This window comes from Electrona antarctica, assembly GCF_951216825.1.
Source record: "Electrona antarctica genome assembly, chromosome: 4".
Classification (NCBI taxonomy): domain Eukaryota; kingdom Metazoa; phylum Chordata; class Actinopteri; order Myctophiformes; family Myctophidae; genus Electrona; species Electrona antarctica.
Window position 1 is genome coordinate 38,747,581 of NC_136809.1, and position 15,370 is coordinate 38,762,950.

Here is a 15,370-nt window from a genome sequence, read left to right on the forward strand (position 1 = left end):
AGCTCTCATTGCCTCACCGAGTATCAAATGAGTCCAACGTTCTCCTAGCCTGGCATGGCCAGACAAATATCACAGCGTAGATAGTCTGATCTCTGTGTCAAACCTGCATTTCCAAGGGGCATTAAAAATGCCTCTGCTCTGGTGATAAACCTGGCTGCCCCATATTTGCATACTCAGTTTTGTTTTTTCCACTTTCTAAATATAACAGCAGGTGCCTTGGCTTTTGGTGATATGTTAGGTGCAGATGACCATAAATTGTTCTGTTTTGATTGTTTTGTTCCATCTTTGCTTTGGCAATGTAAACGTATGTTTTCTCATGCCCGAAAGCTCATTTGATTTGAACTGAATTGATACCTGTGAGCTCTTCTGTAGCATCTCATCTCTTCTGCAGCACTGCTGTAAAGGGTCCAAGTTTCACAAGCATGATGGAACATAGATGCCGTTAATGGGTAAATAACTGGTAAAAGTAAGTAGTAACTACGCCTACAAAATGACAATAATGTATATAGGATAACATATTAAAAACCCATCCATTACCGCACTGGTGAGATTTGCAATTTAGTTTAGTTTATTGTAGATCATCAGCATTAGAGCCTATATCTGTCGTATGCATTTTAAAGGGTTAGTTCAGATTTAAAGCTAAAGTATTAGGAAATACTTGCCATTAATTGCGACCGAAGGCCGCAGTTAACTATGGAATCGAGCATTTCCCGTCAGTGTGTAGGGCACCAGTGTGTGTCGGGCACCATATATGATTGGTGCCCAGGTCTTGTGACATCATGTGACATCATCAGGGATGGAGATGTGGAGACCCTGATGTCATAGTAAATGCGACCTGCTGTTGCAGTTAAGCCCATATATGGAGTCATCACTGTTGGCCAGCAACTCTACATCTGACCTCAAACCTCAAACCCTTAGATGATATATGGATATATTTCAGAACCTGTTCTGAAATTCCATATGTTGATCCTTCCCCATCCATCCTTCCTCTTTGATGTCTCCCTTTTGACTTCAAATTTCAAACTCTAGACGGGCCTGCTCCAAAGTTATTAGTGCAGCCGCGCCCGGCAGCCGGCGAAAACTAGAGTTCTCAACAGGCCCGAAAATTAAGGCCCGGCCCTACCTGGGTCCTCATCAAACCCTGTATACTCAAGAGAATGTCCCCGCTACCACCCTTAGATCTCCATATACTGTATGGAGCTGACCTGTTCTGACATTCTATATGTTGATCTGACCTCATCAAACCCTGTACACTCAAGACATGCTATAGCCAGTACAGAATTCATTCCATGTTGATCTGACCCCCCCATGCCAAAGTGCCAGCGCTCGTGCAGCAGTCTGCCGTCAACGAGGCGGATGCGTGCACGCGACCTCGCCCTTTAGGGCTTCTCGCCCTCAGGTGTCTTACTGCTATAGTGGTTGCAACGGTATTCATTGATTCTCTGAGTCCCGTGGTGGGAGTTCTGGTCTGGTGAATAGTAGCCCTAGTTCCGGTCATTTTGTGGGGGTCACTGGGGGCGATGCATTAAAAATAAATTCATCCACAAAACTAGCGTAATTTGTATTGTTGACCTATTTCTATACCAGTCAAAGAGCAACTTTCGTTCAACTTGTACATGGAAATATTTTTTGCGGCCAGAACAAGGTTCAACTTTACCACTACACCAGCAGCAGTTGGAGCACTATATGGTAGAAATAGGTCAACAATACAAATTGCTAATTTATTTTTAATGCGTGACCTCCACCAAATGCCCAGAAAAGGGATACTTAATATTCACCAAAAGCAGACCTCTCACCATGGAACTCAGGCAATCAATTACCTGCTGTATTTCCTACAGCTTTAAATCCAAAAATCTGAACTAACCCTTTAAGTTGTAGCCTCTAGAGAGTAGACTAGACAAGATGTCCCATCTTCTCATACTACATTTGATTTGCTCTGGGAGTTTTAATACACTGGGAGGGATGCTTGTTCTTTGTCATGTTTCCTCATGTCTGGATTGATTGTTTTAACTGCAGTGAGTTCAAGGGAAAGAAGAACATTTGAGTGACTCATCCCATTCAAAGAAAACAAAATAATCCCATTTGGAATATAAAAAGACTTCTAGCCAACAAGACATTTCTCCAGTATAAAATGGTCTGCAAGGACGGATTATCATCTTTTGTTAAATTTGTCCATGTATTAGTCTGACATGTTCGCTCTTCTCTACCATTTACAGTTGCATTGAGCAAGAGCCAACAAGCCAAAATGCAGACTATGTCGCCGCCTAGTGTTAGAAATCATGCACTACTTTGAAATTGGCCCAATTTAGCTGGAGGATACCAAGGCTATATCTGACATTGCTCACAACACACGTAGCAGTCCGAAGTTTGATTGAGTTCGGTTACCTCGAGACAAAACCTATCGTTTCACATTATTTGATAACTGGAAATAGATTAAGTGAAACTCGTTAAAATGCATATCCCGTTTTTCATTGGATTTAGACAAAAATACATGAGACGAAAGAGAAGTCGAGAGGGGGAACAATGCAATTATAAAAACAGACAGTGCCCTCAGATGAAGTGGCTAAGCTTGAATTGATACTATCAATGTCAGCCTTGATCTTTGCTTTTAATATCCCCGCTGGTATTCAAAGAAACACATCGCCTTGTCAGGGGGGGGGGGGGGGGGGGTAACCCGCTGTGAACTCAAAAGATGTAAGCAGCAAAAGAGATGATGCAAAGCACCAGTAAGTCCTTTTTAGATCAAATATGCAGAAAAAAAAATCAAAGGGATCAGGGCTTTAGTTAAACACTTTCTCTCTTTAATGTCAGAATCAGTATTGTACATCATGATGGATCTGCACTTTTTCTTTTTACAATATGTACCACATATATAATCAGAACAGCACCTACATGTTATATATAATATATACACACAGACATTAGACAAGGCCGTATCACAAAGCAGTGTTTAAATCAGTTTGCAGCTCTCTCCTAGATGATGGGCGAGATAAGAAAATTCAAGTGACTTGAGCCTTATTCAGCCATCAAGCCCAATAACCCTCTAGCAAAGCAAGAAGAATAAAAAAGGGAAATAATCACAGGCATCGGCCAAGACTACATTGTAGATCTAAAAAGGTAGAACCACAAGCGTCAACAGTGGAATCGTCTCCCGTGTAGCCTAGGGTGGCAGTAGTTCTCAAAGTGTGGTCCAGGGGACCCACAGGGGCCCTTTTGGGGTGGGGGGATTCCAGGTGGTCCCCAGCTAAAGAATTAGGAACCAAATGGACTCTTACAGGTCTGTAACTCAAGTGTACAAATGGAACAAAATTATTGGACAGGAGGGGCGGATCTGTTTGGACACATAAAACGTAACAATTGATGAATGCTATAATACGAGGACCATCTGTCTCCCACAAGTCGACACAGACGAGTTTCCCTGTCGAGAACACGCAGAGTGAACGAGCAGCACTGAGATGGAGGATACCACTGGGGAATATAAAAGCACCAGCCCGCCATAATCATAAAGCCCAAGCTGACAAAACACACTGAAGGACATGGTTTTCGTACACTATGGGGGTCCATGGCCTAATTGCATAACGAACTGCAGGGGTGGGGGTCCTTGAAATGTAAAAGTTTGAGAACTACTGGCCTAGAGCTGTGGTTGGTTCTCAAACTTTCATTCCAAGGACCCGTATAACTCTGTCGGAGTATACAAATAGAACCAAATGGCAATGCGTGAACACTCGCAAGTTAGACCTGTAAGGGTCCATTTAGAAGCCCCTCAAAGAGGAACCCACTTTGAGAACAACTGACCCCCTAGAGAGACTTGATGGATGGTAAATGCACTTGAAGGCCCAATCAGTGCATTCCCAGTGTAAACAGTATGGCAGGCCTGTCACGTAAAATTGAAAGTGATTTCAAACATTTTCATTGTTGGTAAAAGTGATTGTCAGAGCTCTTAATGCAAGGACTGACACAAGGGGGGGAAAAAATCAAACAGGATTCAGGTGTATTTTGAAACTGTAAAAACAAACATTTTATATTGTTTTTGAATAAGGATGGGATGATAGATCTAAAACAATGTAATTATAAATTATAATTCAGTGACTACCCCTTTGTTAAGTACCTCTTTTCAATAGCCCTAATTCATGTAACCATAACAGATATGTTTAACACATACACTAGGGACAACTTGCCAATCAATCCCATTATATTTTGTCATTTTTCTTTTGAATGTATTGTCCCTCCAACCTATAATTAGCTATATGTTCAACTTAAGACTATCCTGCTTTGTGATCAAACCCTGGTTTGGGACTGCAAATACACAGGGGTAAGGGGGGGGGGGGGGAAGAAAAAAAAATCCATTTCAAAAAATAAAATTCAGTCAAGATCGTGCTTAAAAATGTGCCAGAACCTCGCACGCACACACTCATCGTCCCCACAATGACTAGAGATAGCAGCGTCCTTAAAAGGCAAAGACAAGAAAAACACAGTTAAGTGGCAGTTCTGCTGTGAGAGATGCCAACACACACACACACACACACACACACAGAGCAGCAGCAGATTGAGATACACACACTGACAAGCGTTTTTGGAGGGGGAGGGGGGTATTAAACAGGAAGGCAGTGTGGACCTCTCAGGACCCCTCTCTCCATACACACTCACCAAGCCTGGGGTTCAGCCCAATCTGGTTTGGCCAGATCACTCACTGAGAAGAGGAGGAAGTACATAGCGGGTTTGAAGAATGAAACAAGGGATATCAAAAGGAGACTAGAGTGAAAACGTAAGGCAACAACAAGCCCAGTTCATCCGATTATCAGATGTTATGATGTGCCATGCGAGTTATGGCCTTGTGGATGGCGAGTTGGTTCTAAATGCAGTGATTATCAGAGGTTATGATGTGCCATGCGAGTTATGGCCTTGTGGATGGCGAGTTGGTTCTAAATGATGTGCCATGCGAGTTATGGCCTTGTGGATGGCGAGTTGGTTCTAAATGCAGTGCTCTGTCTGCGGGGGTCACAATCTCAAGTGTGGCATGTTTTGTGCTCCCTTACAATCCTATTCAAATGTTATCACGTAGGAAATCAAGTGTGGGGGGGCATGAGAGGGACAGGGGTGGGTGAGGAAAACTAGATGCAAGGCAAGGAGCGAGGGGGTTAAAACAGAATGGAGGAGAGATGAGTGGGTTGTTATACAAGTTTGTGTTTCTTTATTTGCAGCATTGCAGCAACAAAGACGAAGGAGGAAGGAGTTGATTGGCTGGCCGAAGACATCGTCCTCATCGGTTGTCCAAAACTCGGCCACTGAGGACAGGACAGAGGAGGGGGCCGTGGCATGTGGGCGGCAAAGAGTTTAGACGCTCAGAGCATCCTGTTGCGCTTATGAGTAGGCGAGTCTGTAATGACATCACTGCAGGGTGCCGGTCCTCGTTTGCGATTGGCCGTTGCGTCCAAGTGAAGCGCCATCTCTTCGGCGATGAAGGTGTTCAGGTCGACGTCGTGAAGGCCGTTCCGGCGGCGACTGAGGGACTGGGCGGGGTGTGTTGGAGAGCCCGGTGGACCGGAGCGCACGGAGATGCTGGCCATAGCCCCACTCAACCCTGGAGAGGAACCACGCCAAAATTAGTTATACAATTTAGAAACGCATGCATGTAAATACATAAGGTACATCTATCAATGTTTGTTAAGGAAACATTGATATTAAAAAGACAGAAAGAGCTTCAACACTGTATGCACACAAGTTTAAGTAAAGGCATGGGTTGTGTTGTATTGTCCAACTCAAGCTGCACATTTACTGTAGATTCCCCTTGCAGCATGAGCACTTGTGTGTGGGCGTTTGTTCCATTAAAATAGTGTGCAATACAAAGTGTTTTTTTCTTCTTTCAGTGCAGTAAAAGTCCATAGACTTTACCATATACTTGGCTGGCACATGATGTAATTTCTGAAAGCCAGGCGTTCATCTTGAGGCTGGTACACACAAAGCGGATGTCAGGCTGTCAATAAGCTTCTGTGGCTGGAAATCGGTTGTAGAATGTAATGGGGTGTGCACACCTGACCATCAAGCACAATTGACATCACCTATCGCCAACAGAGTGTGTGCGCGTCTTCCCTTGTAAATAAGACACGGCCAGAGTAGTCTATACGTGGATTAAAGCTAAATAAAATCTCACGACTGATTGTTTGTATGACCAAATCCTAATGTGCAACTGTGTGAATGGCGCACTATGGCTGATTCCTAAACAATTAATAATGATTCCTAAACGATTAACAATATGTAAAATGATTATGTTTTAGCAATACTGTTCTACATCCTGCCAACCTCCATGGCAGACCAAGGACCAGATGGGAGGATTATATTGCCACATTGGCCTGGGAATGCCTCTGGATCCCACAGGAGGAAGTTGCCAATGTTGCTCTGGAAAGGGAAGACTGGAAATCTCTGTTGGAACGGTTAGCCCGACAACCCGATTCCAGATACGCAGTTGAAGATGGATGGATGGATACTGCCAACCAGGTGAAGTAGTCACAGACTAAGGTTTTAAACCTTTTATATGAAATACCGGAGACTAAGATTTTATGGAAGACGCTTCTGAACATATTGCTAGTTTGACAACTTGTTTCAAATGCTCTAATCTTAAGCCTACACATGTTCTGCTCTCCACAAAATGAGAGCTCATAAAAGACATCCTGGCTTCTGAGAACTTGAATCCGTATGTGTAGCGCCGTTGACCTACCATGTAGCGCTATAGCTTCTCTGAAAGGCTGTAGGTCAGTCTCTATGGAGCTGCCGGTCTCTGGCGCAGACGGCCGGCTGGTGGACACCACTGAAACCCTGGGTGGGGCCCGAGCGTTACGGGGAGGTGGGGCTTTGCCACACAAGAAGCTGATGAGATCCTCTCGTCTGATGGTTCTTCTGCGCTTCTTCACCCACGCCAGCACCTCTTTATTCCTGCGCTGGTAGCCAATCTGGATGCCTAGGTCATAGCTCCTTTGGTGAGCCTCCATACTCTCTGGAGGTGTACATGGGACAGAGAAATACTCGACTGTTAATTAGATCCAACTTAAACACTTATATACAATAAGTCAGTAGTGGTAATTTATGCCATGTACAGAGGTCACAGAAACGGGTGCCACGAGTTTGGTTTTAATTTACTTGCCTTTGTACAGGTTAGTGACAGCTGTTGCTGCATTCTGGAAGGGCACCCACAGAGAGAGGCCTTGTTGTTGGCATACACGATCTGTTAATGACATTAAAAGGAAAAATTGGATTATGAGATTAAATGACAAAATAAGTGAGGTCAATCAGTATAGCAATTAACAGTATAGAAATTGATTAACCTACTAGTCTAGTACCAATGACACACTAATCAAACTCAATGGAATCAAATTACACTGCAGTTTTTAAAAACACTGCGAGGCCCAGACAATACAAGCAGATGTGCTAAAGCAAGCATGGGCTCAATGCTGATGAAAATGACCATTAAACTAAACACTACAGCTAAAGTGAACACAAAGGTTCCATTATGAATTTGCAGTCAGAGAAGCAGCCAGTGAGTTTCTCAGGATTTCATTCTTTATATGAATGAAAATGACAAACTTGTTGCCATTAATAAGACTACACAAACACAGTAAGGTAGTGGTCTACACTACACCAGGGGTTGTCAACCTTTTCGTCTGGGGATTATTTGTTTGAGTCGTTTTGCGTATAAGTAGTTTCAAATGTAGCCAACTACTTTTACTTAATAACTTGTGTAAAGCTTGCAAATCATTCAAGAGAGCATAGCTTGGTTAAAAAAAAATATATATAAAGAGTAATGTAGCTTAGCTAGCCATTCTTTTAAAGCAGCTTGTCTAGCAAGTATTCATACAGCTACGGGGCCAGCCTCAGCAGTTGTTGCACAAGTCAGCAGACAGTCACTCAGAAGATGTGTGATCCCCACGCCTGTTCCCGTGTCAAATCACCAAGCACGTCAACCCCACCCCCCCAACCATGGCAAGAAAGCCTACACCCACCACCACCACTCACAGGGCAAAGGACCCCCCCCCCCTCCCCAGGTCAGGAAGACTGACTCTCCCACAACACCCAACCAAGGTAAGGAGAACCCCAAACCAGGCCAAGAACAGCAGAACCCCCCCCCCCCCCCCCCTCAATAAAACCCCTACCGGGGCAAGAAGAACATCGGCTCCGCCAAACACCTCGGGATGTGACATTATAAACAAGCAAACATAACGATAATCCCCCCTTCGCCATTTTGTTCTTCTAGGGGCTTCATAACAAAGCAACAACCATCAAGCCCAAAGAAGAAGGTGGGCAAGAAACGGTTCGAAACCCCTTTTAAACAATCACAGACGCATAACCCACTCAGTGAAGTCGCACGCGACCACCCTGTACCGCAGCAGAGGGTTCAAACCCCGTCACCCAAACAAGACTTGTTTTCACTCAGAGAAGGGAACTCCTCCCTGCTTGCTTCCAACGCCATTTTGACGAGATCAGTATTAAGTTAAAGGGCCTCTTTTTCAGTCCGTGTTTTAACACGTGAGACCGTCGCTATTTGGGCTGGGGGGGAATCAAGATTGTTGTCGGCGAGCGACACCATCGCACGACGACGCATACCTAAATTCGGCTTTTAAGGGGAAGGGGTGGTGGTCAGCTCATCTGTTCCATCTAGTCCCAGCTCACCCCAAACACACAAGTTAAATAATAATTATAATAATGTGAAAATATGATATACGTCTGGCAACGCTTTGTCTAGTTATAGATGGGCTGTTTTTTCGGCGTGCGACACCGTGATTGTGTTACTTAACCCCCCACCCTTAACACACAGAACCATCAGCTTCTCACTGAGGTTAGCATAATGCTACCAGTAGTAGCAGGCAGCTACTCCTCGGTGTTGCCATGTCTGCTTTTTCTTAAAGTAGCTTGTAAATAAAATGCTATTTTGGGCTTGTTTCCTCCACTTATTTGAACCAGTCGTTCTAATATATTTTCACATCAAGAATCCCTCAAATTAAAATAAATACAAATCCATCTGGACACATTGTGCCAGGGACCCCCGTACCAGATTTGAGTTGGTAACATTACAAAAAACATTTCTTTTTTCCTCCAATGATGATTTGAAAAGAGCAGCAACAAGCCCGCAACGCGTCTATCGGCTATATCAAGCAGCCGACGCACATAGGTTTCAAAATGCTCACGAGGCCTAACACTAGTCGCTTCTTTAGGGCTTGCTTTCAAAGACCTGGTAGCTTTATTTCTCACACAATCTGGCAACGTTGAGCATTACCGTCCCCACAGGGGCTAACGGGTTAGCCTCCTGCTAGGCTAAGCTAAAGGCTAACCTTTGTAGAGCTGAGCCACGGCGGTGGCAGAGTTCTGGAAGAGGTGCCACAGCTGCTGCTGGCTCTGCTCCGCCTCAGCCTCGTCGTCCCGGCCCAGGGGCCCAGCGTCCTGCTGGGCCTGCGAGGCCAGGCACTGCCTCTCCCACTTAGAGAACCAATGTTCGGGCCCGTGCTCCTGGATCTCCGCCTCGCCTTCTACCTCCTCCCCCGGCTTGGTGTTCTTCTTATCGGCCATCGTTCGTTCGGACGGGTCGGTCGGTAGTGCTAATATGCTAATGCTAGCTAAAAGAACCGACGCGACGCTTCCTTATAATGTGGTGAGAATAAAGCGTCTTGGGGGGTGGGTTCTTGTCGGTTAAAGCGACTAATTTATTTTATGAGATATCGAGTATTTGTAGTAATATCCCAAGAAGTTTGTCGTCAGAGCCGCATTGTTGAGGATCTGTCCGGGTCTCTCTCTGGTTGACTGTCCGGGCGCTTCAACAAACAAGCAGGAATGTGATGACAACACCTCGCCGCATTTCTTCAAAACACGTAACCATGCTTGTTAGCTGGCCACGCCCGTTTTTCCGAGAAACGCAAACGTCATTGGCCGCGATGGATATGTGGGGGCGGGCTCTTGGTGCGTCGTCCTCGAAAACCGATTGGATGAAGTGGTTTGAAAAAATAGACCCACAGCTTAGAATAGCAACGCGAGAGGAAAAAGAATAGAAAGAAGTAGACAAATTATAGTTTATCCTATATTTGAGGGGCCTCCTATATACAGCTTTTCGTCCCAACACGTGTCACATTTGCCATTGACAATGAAAGGAGAATTTGTGTCTGAGCAAATCGGCTTTTCTAAACACAGTGCAACTGTTTTAATTCAGCTCGGGGCTTATACAGTATAGTACAGTACACAGAGGAGGGAACCTAGCTCTGATCCATAGCTAGTCTAATGTAGCCTGGCTAAGTCTATGCATTAGAGCTATGGATCAGAGCTAGAGGGAACCATGAGGGAACCTGTGTACTCTACTGCCACCATCTGGAACATGAACCTGCATTTCATGTCAGACTGTCATGCCTCGTGACATGCTCCAATATGGCCGTCTCCATATATGAAGATCACAGCACTGACATCATCAAACCCTGGATAGCCATAAGCCATATACGCCTTGCGACACGCTCCATATATTGCCGTCTCCATATATGAATTATGAAGATCACAGCACTGACATCATCAAACCCTGGATAGCCATACACATTATACACATAGATATATATAAACTCTAGATAGCTCACCCGCGCTGTTGGCCAATGGAGAGCGACGTCGTTACGTGGCGGCCATCTTACCTCGGGCCACATAACATTGTGTCTATGGGGCATGTACTCTTAAATGACCATAACTTTTTTTATACGACGTTCATATAAAAAAAAAAATTAAGCAGATAAGCGTCCTGAATCATAGCCACGTTGACAACGTTTGTAATAAACCAACCCGTTTGTAAATCCGTCAAGATTTGAGCGAGTTATGACTGTTTCTGTTTGAGCTGCCATTGAACATACTGTACTAAATGGTACTGTAGCCCCGAAGTAAGATGGCTGCCGGGTGAACGACGTCAGAAACTCCGCCTTGAGCCATCTAGAGTTTATATATATCTATGGTCATACATGCACATACTTACTGGATCATCATCACCTATATCTGCGTGGAGCCGGTCAGCAACTCTACATCTGACCTCACGGACACCAGATTAATAGTTTAACACCTGCTTCTTAAAAGGAAACATCACCCTTTTTGCAAAAAGAATATATGTTAATGACGTTTAGAAGATTTAGAACACTTTCCTGGGGGTCTTTATGTGTGTAATATGTGGTTTTAGATATTTTAGATTTTAGCAGTGTCTCTGATGTCATGGACACTGGGCTCACTTACTTCCTGGACTACATCTCCTATAGGACTACATGTTGTCTCAGTAAGCCCTCCCCTACCCTATAAGGAGGAGCAGTGCTAGCCTGGCTAATAAGCCAGACTAATATCACACAACACTGTCGCGGTATATTAGTCTGGGCTGGCTCCACTTGGATTTCATTTCCCGGGGGGCGGGTTCAAACATTTTGTCAGAGCTACTGGTCAGAGCTAGAATTGGTCAGAGCTACTGTCAGTCAAAGGTCTCAAGCATTGAACGTCACTGTACCAAAGCCCGCCCATATTGCATACCGTGTCCCAATTGGCCCGACCTGTTCTCGGTTGTAGGAAAGAGGCGTGCTACTGAGCCTCGCCAGACCCTAATCCGCTGGCAGGCAATTTTTTTTGCCAACGGCTGATTCGGTCTGGTTTATTAACCAGGCTAGAGCAGTGCACCAAGGCATTATGGGAATTGTAGTCCAGAAAGGAAGTGAGCCGTGTCCATGACATCAGAGACACTGGGCTCACTGCTGGGTTTACACTGTAAACCATAAGTGGAACATAGTCAACTCAATGGAGTACGCCTCACTCACCTGGATGAGTGCTCCCTCCACCTACTACACATATTGGTCTACTTGACAATATCCAGTCTGGATAATCCAAAAGAAGGCCCTAAACATAATTGAGCAGGACACTGCCAGTAAAAAAAATAAAAATAAAAACTCCATGCCTACTAGCCTTAGCCACAGAAGACAGGTTGGCTGCTGGCCGCTACAGTCCTGTACAAAATATTAGCGCAGCTGCTCCCTCCACCATGCACAGCCACAATGCCTTGAGCCTCCCAGGCTCCAAAACATGTCATGCAAACTTTATCCACACTGCTGTCTCACACTGCTGTCTCACCATGCAGAGCATGTAGTTGGTTCCATCAGAGACAATGGTCTTCAAGCCTTAAACGCACAGTTCATAGACATCTCCTGACCACCCCTCACACGGACTGTTGAGCTGCAGTGAATCGTATGATTGGCCAATGGATACATTACATTACGACTTGGCTGTTGTTCACAATTGCATTCAATAGAAAAACATTTATTTTTGTCACCCCGGTCACAATTCGTACCTTTCCTGTCATAACTTTGACTATGATTAACAATCGTTAATTTAACCACTCAAACCCTATATGGTTGACTTGAGTCCCTCAGGGCTCTATACTAGTGTATTTTCTGTTTCTGTTATTGTGGGGAAAGCTTTTGCTGAAAATAGATAATCGACAAGCTCATAGTCTTACTTTATGGTGCAGAGACATGGAGGACAACAGTGAACACCACAAACAAAATCCAAACATTCATCAACACCTGTCTGCGACGAATCCTCCAGATCCGCTGGCCAAACACCATCAGCAACAAAGAGCTGTGGCAACGCACCAACCAAATACCTGCAGAGGAAGAGATCCTCAAAAGGCGTTGGAGATGGATAGGCCATACTCTCCGTAAACCAGCCTCAAACACCACAAGGCAGTCCCTCAAGTGGAACTCCCAAGGGAAAAGAAAGAGAGGTCGGCCACGGAACACCTGGCGCAGAGACTTGGAGGCAGATGCAAAAACTATGGGCCACACTTGGGGACAGCTGGAAGTGTTGGCTCAGGATCGAGATGCTTGGAGAACTCTTGTCGACGGCCTAAATCCCAGAAGGGGTAATAGGCGTAAGTAAGTAAGTAAGTCATAGCGCATTGCAGCACGATGCGTTGTGTGAGCTTGTCAACAGCTATTGAAACAACTTAATTTCTGTAGTGTATAGTAGATTTGTCTCTTCCTGATTTGTTTTCTTTTTTGTTTAGTTTTTTCCATGTTTTTTGTGTTTTATTTTCATTGTTATTATTGTTATTATGCTTTAACTGTGCTGTCTTCTATGTGGGTTTGTATGTGGGGAGGGGGAGGGTTGTGGACGGGTGGTGTATGTGTATTTTGTGAACATTTTTAATTAAAAACAAAATATTTAAAAAACAGCTATTTTCAGCAAAAGTTTAATATTGTTATTCTCTTTGACAATTGTCAAAGAGAATAAGTGCCTTTTTTATTTTTGTTTTTAATTTCATTCATGTAGCTAAAATGTAGAAGGCTGACTTGTCTTTGTTTTCCTATTGTAAACTACAAGCTTATCTGAAAAACGGGCAAATAGGAACAGACTGGACTCCTGACGTACCAGGATATCGTCTCTGGAAACCTTATGCCCAAAACTGTTACTTTTCAGGATTCAAATTCCTGAAAAGTAGAAAAAGTAGATCTACAAGCTTGAAAGGCTACTTCCGATGCTTTTGTGCTTGTTTTAGGGCATTCAAGCTCACAATGCGTGAGCTTGTAGATAGAGTATATTTGGCAGAGATAAGTGCAGTATAGGGGTGCTAGTATAGAGCCCTGGGGGACTCCAGTCAACTATGTAAGTATATATGTGGTTAATATGGAATACATTGCTACATTGTCGCAGTGTTTTGTGGAGTTCAGTACATATTCTGATATACCAGTTTATTTTTTTCTCAATGGAAACCTAGCCATTAAACTGGTGTGCAAATACATTTTGTGAACTTTTAATTTAATGTTAATAAAGTCACCCTCTAGTGGATAGATATTACACATGATATTTGGCATCCATATTGATGCAATTCTGCAAATTGCGAGTGTGGTTGCCTGTCTCTATAGAAAACCACACATACTATTATAGGCAAAATGTGACAAGAGTTTCACTGAGTTGCGAATGTCACAGACTCACCGTATACTGTCCAATCAGATGAGGGCAAAGCGCACAAAAGCAATACAATAGTCTGCTTGCCTTTAAGCAACCACACTAACTAGCAAATCTTTCAAGCTCACACCTCATGATGATACATTGTGAGCTAGCTTGTAGATCAGCTATTTTCAGTTGAAGAGGTTCGGGGAGAACCCTACTAAGTAGGCCTGTATATGGTTGTTTAAAAGACATTTGATTTAAATCGCAATGTGACATGTTGTAGATCTACTATTTTCAAAAAGATTTCAGTACATTGTTTACATTTGAATTTTTTTGTATATTTAGTATTTCTACATGGAAGTACACTACAGTATACAACTAGAAAAAGGGCCCTTCTGGGCACAGGTCTCCACCAGGAGGATAGGAGTGTGTGTGATGTTTAGGAGCAATATAACGTGTGTGTGTGTGTGTGTGTGTGTGTGAGACGCGGCTTGGCCTGTTGTAGCGCCACCATGAGGCTGATTTGAAAACTGTCAAGTGGCATTTCTTCCAAAGCCTAGTGGGAATATGCATGCACAGTTTCACCACAATCGGACGCTGCGTTGAGTAGTTGTGGCGATTTGTACAAAACGGGTACAAAGCGGGCTACTCCTGAAAAGTTTAGAAGCCAATAGTAGCCAATGAGGGTGGATTATGAGAAATCAAACAAACCCTTCTTGATCACATGACTATGAAGAGCATGTGTACCGATTTGCGTGAAATTTGGATAAAATCTGAAGGAGTAATATTAGAAAATGTGTTTTATGTCGGCCTCCTGGTGGCGCTATAAAGAGCAGATGTGAAAAATTCCAGGCAAAGGTTTTTCCTTGGCCTCTAGGGAGTTGGCATACAAAGTTATCCACAGATCCGTGCAGTTAGAGGTAAAACACTTTTCGGCCAGTTATAGCGCCACCATGAAGCCGAGTTGAAAATGTTCACGTGGCATTTCCTCCTCGGCCTAGTAGGAATGTGCGTGCACAATTTCACAGAAATCACACGATGTGTTCATGATTTGCAGCATTTTGTTTGAAACTGAGCACTCCTGCGAACTTTGGAAGCCAATCTTAGCCAATCAGGATGGAGTCTGAGAAATGTGAAAGACTCGTTTCGTTGAATGGCTCTAGAGAGACTGTGTACCAATTTGCGTGATGTTTGGACAAAATCTGTAGGTGTACTGTCCAAAAACTTGTTTTGCACAAAGCGGCCTCCTGGTGGCGCTATAACAGGCCGTTCTGGAAGTTTTGGGGCAGAGGTTCATCGTTGGCATCCAGGGAGTGTGTGTGCAAAATTTGGCATTGACCGGGTTAACGGTGCCGGAGATTAGCTGTTCACAGACGGAAGGACACACACACGGACACACGGACACACGGACGGACGGACGGAGTGCAAAACATACTCT

General features: G+C 44.1%; 1 protein-coding gene across 1 annotated transcript; it reads right to left on the reverse strand.

The window, feature by feature from the left end:
• Nucleotides 1–2,779: 2,779 nt before the first annotated feature.
• LOC306922507 (HUWE1-associated protein modifying stress responses-like) lies at nt 2,780–9,843 on the reverse strand. The gene is made up of 4 exons (XM_079500166.1): nt 9,321–9,843; nt 7,139–7,219; nt 6,716–6,991; nt 2,780–5,581 (listed from the first exon to the last, which is right to left on the reverse strand). The coding sequence occupies exons 1-4, from the start codon at nt 9,553–9,555 to the stop codon at nt 5,343–5,345; spliced, it is 831 nt and encodes a 276-aa protein (XP_079356292.1). The 5' UTR covers nt 9,556–9,843; the 3' UTR covers nt 2,780–5,342.
• Nucleotides 9,844–15,370: the final 5,527 nt, after the last annotated feature.